This window comes from Notothenia coriiceps, unplaced genomic scaffold (assembly GCF_000735185.1).
Source record: "Notothenia coriiceps isolate Sejong01 unplaced genomic scaffold, NC01 NC01_scaffold00018996, whole genome shotgun sequence".
In the NCBI taxonomy this organism is placed as follows: domain Eukaryota; kingdom Metazoa; phylum Chordata; class Actinopteri; order Perciformes; family Nototheniidae; genus Notothenia; species Notothenia coriiceps.
Window position 1 is genome coordinate 1,147,138 of NW_011351697.1, and position 5,524 is coordinate 1,152,661.

Genomic DNA, 5,524 nt, shown 5'->3' on the forward strand with positions numbered 1-5,524 from the left:
TGTGTGTGTGTGTGTGTGTCTGTGTGTCTGTGTGTGTGTGTGTGTGTGTGTGTGTGTGTGTGTGTGTGTGTGTGTGTGTGTGTGTGTGTGTGTGTGTGTGTGTGTGTGTGTGTGTGTATGTTACTTGGATGCCCTGCAGGGACAGCACCATGCCCACATTGCCACTCATGCGGTACACCTGGATGGCCAGCTCCACCTCCATGTGGACCAGACAGGCTCCGCCCACCTCCGCCCAGTCTGTGCTGCTGCCTGACGACTGACACAGACCTCGGGCTTCATGGAACCTGCACAGGAATACACACACACATATTATTTATATCATATAGTGTCTAAAGATGTAAAAACCTATCTTCTGTTACATTGGAGTTGCATACAGTTGTCTTTATATTGTTAATGTACCCTTAACGGCATCCAACCAAAACCACAGAAAGAAAAACCCCCATATTTGACTGAAAACCAAATATACTTCCAACTGACAATTATATAAAATATAACACATCAAACATGGTCAGTATCTCCAACATGACCGACCTCTTGAGCTTCAGCGCCTGGGCGACCTGCTTGCTGAGCTCCGGCGGTGAGTCCGTTGCGGTGCCAGTTGAATTCTTGAGGAAGGAGTGTGTGCTCAGAGTGACTTCACTGGTCTTGCCGCTCGCTGTCTGACATGTCAGGTCCCCGTTGTGCAAGAGCAAAGGCTTCTGGGAAAAGAGGAGTGCGGTGCTTCCCACCAACACCACCCGGGGGCCTGGGCAGACAGAGAGAGGCACGTTGGTTTTTCATTACGTACTGATAGATGATAGTATTTTGTTGATTTACATATTCAAATATTTGCAGTTCGTTTTGTAATTTTTGGGGGGAATTTCAAAGACAGGTCATATCTTTAGTCACTAATAAACTATGTAGCTAAAAATATTGTTGGTTCAAATGATTAACTCAGCGAAAGTGAGAATAATATCAAGCTTATTTTTACTGCAGTTTTTTGGCTCAGACATTATTGTCCTCCGAGCACATCAGAGCAATGTGTGTGATGGTGGTGACCCTACCATATATGGTGGTTTTGTGCAGGGCGTAGGTGTAGACCTTGTCATCATCGTAGGCCACAAACACTCCTCTGTCAGAGTGCCAGTTGTCCCACAGCACTCCAGTGATGGTGGGAGAGAAGTTGGGGAGCTCGAAGCAGGAGTCTGTGGCCTAGATTGGACACATACAAAGACATGGAATATAATACGTATTGTCTTACCATGATATTTAGTCACTGCATATTTAAGTATCTAGTTTTATAAGCAGCCAAAGTACCATAGATGTAAGTTACCATATGTACTAACATTTGAAGGAGAGAGCAGGAAGCCACCGTTCTTGTCGTCGATGAAAACCAGCCGTGTGCCATTTAGGTCAGGGAACACTTTCCTCACACCAACCGAGTGGGTGTAGCTGCTCACAGTCTCCCAGTCCTCCACCAAGACACACACCACATTACCTGACTGGCAAACAGATAACACCCGTTAGAAAAGGAGAGGCGGGGATTGAGGGAGGGGAATAATAAAAGGAAAAGTGCAAAGTCAAACTTCTATTCATTACTTACTGAGCAACCTAATTTCAATGTGGCTCTAAGAGACATTTATAGCTTACATTAATAAGCCAAAGGAAAGTCTTAATGAAAAATGCCACTTTAACAAAATAGTACTTCTGCTAGAATACATTTTAGTTGGCAGACGGAGGGGAGGATAAGCTGGGCCTTACATCAGTGCCGTAGTAGAGGAAGTCAGCGGTGAGTGCGTGGCAAAGGATCCGCCCTTTTCTGTCGTCGTCTGGAAACAACTTCATCTGTTTCTTCTCCTCCTGATCTTTGCCTTCAATCTAAACATAATACACACTGAGTATATGGAGTAAAGTCACACTAAAAACAGTAAATGGGAAAGCCTGCTCAATGAAGGATGATTGTTGGTGATAAAAAGAGAAGCAGAGCACTGACTCACCATGTGCAGCTGCACTTTCCCCTCAAACAGCGCTGCAGCGTAGTAAGAGTTAAGGCACATGCTTGCTATGGTCCCCAAATACTCAATGTCCTTCAACTTTTTAAAACCTGAGTGAGAAACAAAACTGTTAAGCCATAGGTATTCATCTAATGATATAAGTTTATACAAATAATAATATGTTTATGAATTAACATGGTTTTTCTTGGTTAACACACACCAGGCTTGTGGTCTATCAAGTCGTAAAACCAGGCTCTATTGTTCATCCCCACGGCCACATGGTACGGTCCCAGCGCAATAAAGGTAGGCTCTACTTCCACTTCTATAGTCACAGGACTCTCCTGAAAAGCAAAAGGCAGCAACGAGGGATTGAAGGTGGTTTGTAATTGCAGAGCAGCTAGGGATCGATATATCTCTCTAAACCAGACGCGGAAAAATAACATGGTGTGAGCAGGGGTTTAAAGTAATACTGTTTCTCACCCCCTCCACCTGGTTGGACACAGTGACCTCCAGCAGCGAGGTGAGGTACGCCAGCCGGGTCCCAAAGCTGCTGCCCAGGATCGGCAGCTTGGTGAGGAAGACATGCAGCGTCCCTTTCTGAGTGGAGACCGCCAACAGCTGCCCGTCGTCTGTCCAGTTCAGCTGGTCCAGACCTGGAGGAGGAGAGAGAGCATAAAGAAGTGTGTGGTGGTGCCTTCAAGACAGCCCTGGCAGAAAAACTGGCAGACTGTCTTACCTTTAGTCTCATCATCCAGCTGCACTACATTGCTGATGTCCTTGAAATCAGACAAGTCGTGGATCTTAATGCTGCAACAGAAAGCAAAAGGCTTTAGTTTCTGTTCACTTGATAAACACAGTTTTGGTGTTTATCTTGAAAGCCAGTGTGTACCTGTTGTCCCCGCAGGAGGCAGCCTTGTTTAAAGCTGTTGAGATGGCCACACTGTTGAGACTTTCTTTATGGTTGTGAGCCTGACAGAGCTCATGACCAATCTCCCTGATGTGCGTGGAGATAACCACAAAGTACCCATGGGAGAAGCCGATCAGTATATACCCATCACCATACCTGGAGAGACGCACAGAGGAAGAGAAGTGACTTTAGTACTCATATCTCACTGATAAGATTAAGCACAAGTGTCTTGTTAGTGTGTGTTAACGTGCAGTACCAGCGGTAGGACACAATGTTTCCATAGTGACGCTGGAAGGTCAAGTCTATCCGGTTGTCAGGGTCGTGGATATTGAAGAGTATCAGTATTTTCTTGTCCACAGACAAACTCACCTGAAAAGTCAAGAAAGGTAAAAATATGCCATAAAGTAAAACTCAAACAATTACATTTTAAATATATTGCTATATTGTGTACATTTTGGACAGCTTTAATAGGTTTTTACAGTTAAAACACATCGGCAATGGTGGATATCATGACCAAAGCAAACAAGTGATTCTTAAGCTCAAGACACTAATATGAAAACATGTTTTATAAATGTAATTTAAAAATGATTCAGAAGAATGTGGATAATTAAAGTTAGTGAGAAAGTGGAGAAGAAAACCTAGACTTACGGTGTTCTCTCCTTGACCGGATCTTTCATCCGTCTTCATCACTGAAAAGGTCATCTCAGCAGGCTCACCGTGCAGTGAGGCCTGGGGAAAATAACATAACATTTGTGCTTACAATGGGGATGGCATCCCAACATGACCCCACTCAAAGACCTGACTGATGACACTAACAGTCAAATGGCAATAATCTGATGTAAAACCACGTCGTTTCATGGCCTCGGCGAAGCTAACAGATTTGTATTGCCTGTGTTTTAAGATAAGATAAGATGTACTTCTTGGCTACCTGTCGGATGGTGTCCCCCTCATGATTGCTGATGCTCAGAGTGTTGTCCTCACTTCCCAGAGCCAGGAGATTCTGATTGTTCCAGCACCCACAAGTGATTTTCTTTGTGTGTTTACCTGGTATTTGTGGTGGGAGAAGGAGATAAACAAGTATAGAAGAGAATGAAAACTAACAAAACTATAAGCAAGAATCTGTGTGTGCATTTGTGTTTAGTTGTATATTACCGAGTACAGGGATCTTGCGTGAGGTCTGCTGATTGTAAATCAATAGATTTCCTTTCACTGTCCCAACTGCTAACAGTGGGCCAGTCTTAGACCACAAAATAAAGGACATCTGATCTCTGTTGAAAGCAAAAACAGCAGGAAGCATACTCAGGGTTTAAGAAGTGAATAACAATTATTTCAAAGCCGCTTTACTCCAAAAAGAATGATAGTTGCTTTTGAGCGAAATGAGCTGGAATGATTAATGCTTTAACACTGGCATTGGATTTTCAGAGGATTAAGCCAATGCTAATTTCTCTCTCTGGGGGAAGGCCATACCTCATTCCGCTGTCTATGTGGGAGGTTTTATTGACGCTGGCATCCCAGAAGTAGATGGAGCTGGATTTTGCAGCTATCACTGCCAAAATGTCCCCATCTTTATCCCAGTCCATCCCCACACAGCGCCTAAGGGAGAGGGAGGTGGGTCAAATGATGAAAGGAACTTACTGTCAAACCTTTTCAAACAGCAAGGGATTATGATCTGAACGAAAACAAGTAATGTTAACTTCTCACACACTTACCCTGGTATGCTGAGTTCTGTCCACTGGTGGCCATGTCTATCAAATATTTTCACAGAATTGTCCTGCCTGTATGATTAGAAATACCATGCACATTTTAGGCACTGTGCCATCATGACTTATATCAAGAGAAGTATATCATCACGCAAGTTTGTTGTTTATTACTCACCCTGCAACAGCAATATAATTTCCAAGGCTTTTCTGCCACTTATACAGAAGGTTAGAACCCGCCCAGGCTTTATCAGCGAGGATGAAAACGCTCTGTCACACAAGGATTAGTTTGTTTTATTCGGAAAAAGGCATATAAATAACTGAAATTAAAGTAGCAAATGCAGTGTTCTACATAAACCTTTGAAAAGATTTCAAACTCAGGAATAGTTTACAATCATCATAAAAAGAAAGATAATTGAATGTGCGCTATGACTGTTCACTGGGTACAGCAGCACTGAAATATAAAAAAGTTTCAATCAAACTTACACTGAAGAAAAATATAAACGCAACACTTTTGTTTTTGCTCCCATTTTTCAAGAGATGAACTCAAAGATCTAAAACATTTTCTATATACACAAAATAACCATTTCTCTCAAATATTGTTCACAAATCTGAAAAAATCTGTGATAGTGAGCACTTCTCCTTTGCCGAGATAATCCATCCCACCTCACAGGTGTGGCATATCAAGATGCTGATTAGACAGCATGATTATTTCACAGGTGTGCCTTAGGCTGGCCACAATAAAAGGCCACTCTGAAACATGCATTTTTGCTTTATTGGGGGGGGTCTGGGGGGGTCCGAAAACCAGTCAGTATCTGGTGTGAGGGTTAGGATTAGGGTTAGGGTAATGTTGTGAATCGAGTGGCCCATGGTGGTGGTGGGGTTATGGTATGGGCAGGCGTATGTTATGGACGATGAACACAGGCCACTCGATTCACAACATTACC

At 43.2% G+C, this 5,524-nt stretch overlaps 2 protein-coding genes across 2 annotated transcripts in view; both read right to left on the reverse strand.

Moving 5' to 3' along the window:
* Positions 1–4,847, reverse strand: part of wdr19 (WD repeat domain 19) — a 17,171-nt gene extending 12,324 nt beyond the window's left edge. The window contains exons 1-17 of the mRNA XM_010778057.1: positions 4,756–4,847; positions 4,590–4,655; positions 4,348–4,473; positions 4,033–4,148; positions 3,809–3,924; positions 3,529–3,609; positions 3,137–3,249; positions 2,863–3,036; positions 2,710–2,780; positions 2,454–2,626; positions 2,194–2,314; positions 1,977–2,083; positions 1,741–1,857; positions 1,326–1,481; positions 1,044–1,191; positions 532–745; positions 125–284 (exon numbers count right to left, since the gene is read on the reverse strand). Of these exons, the coding sequence (XP_010776359.1) occupies positions 125–284; positions 532–745; positions 1,044–1,191; positions 1,326–1,481; positions 1,741–1,857; positions 1,977–2,083; positions 2,194–2,314; positions 2,454–2,626; positions 2,710–2,780; positions 2,863–3,036; positions 3,137–3,249; positions 3,529–3,609; positions 3,809–3,924; positions 4,033–4,148; positions 4,348–4,460 (1,980 nt within the window). The 5' untranslated portion in view covers positions 4,461–4,473; positions 4,590–4,655; positions 4,756–4,847. The remainder of the gene's footprint in view (positions 1–124; positions 285–531; positions 746–1,043; positions 1,192–1,325; positions 1,482–1,740; positions 1,858–1,976; positions 2,084–2,193; positions 2,315–2,453; positions 2,627–2,709; positions 2,781–2,862; positions 3,037–3,136; positions 3,250–3,528; positions 3,610–3,808; positions 3,925–4,032; positions 4,149–4,347; positions 4,474–4,589; positions 4,656–4,755) is intronic.
* Positions 1–5,524, reverse strand: part of klf3 (Kruppel like factor 3 (basic)) — a 39,912-nt gene that overhangs the window by 26,917 nt on the left and 7,471 nt on the right. The gene's annotated exons all lie outside the window — the stretch shown is intronic.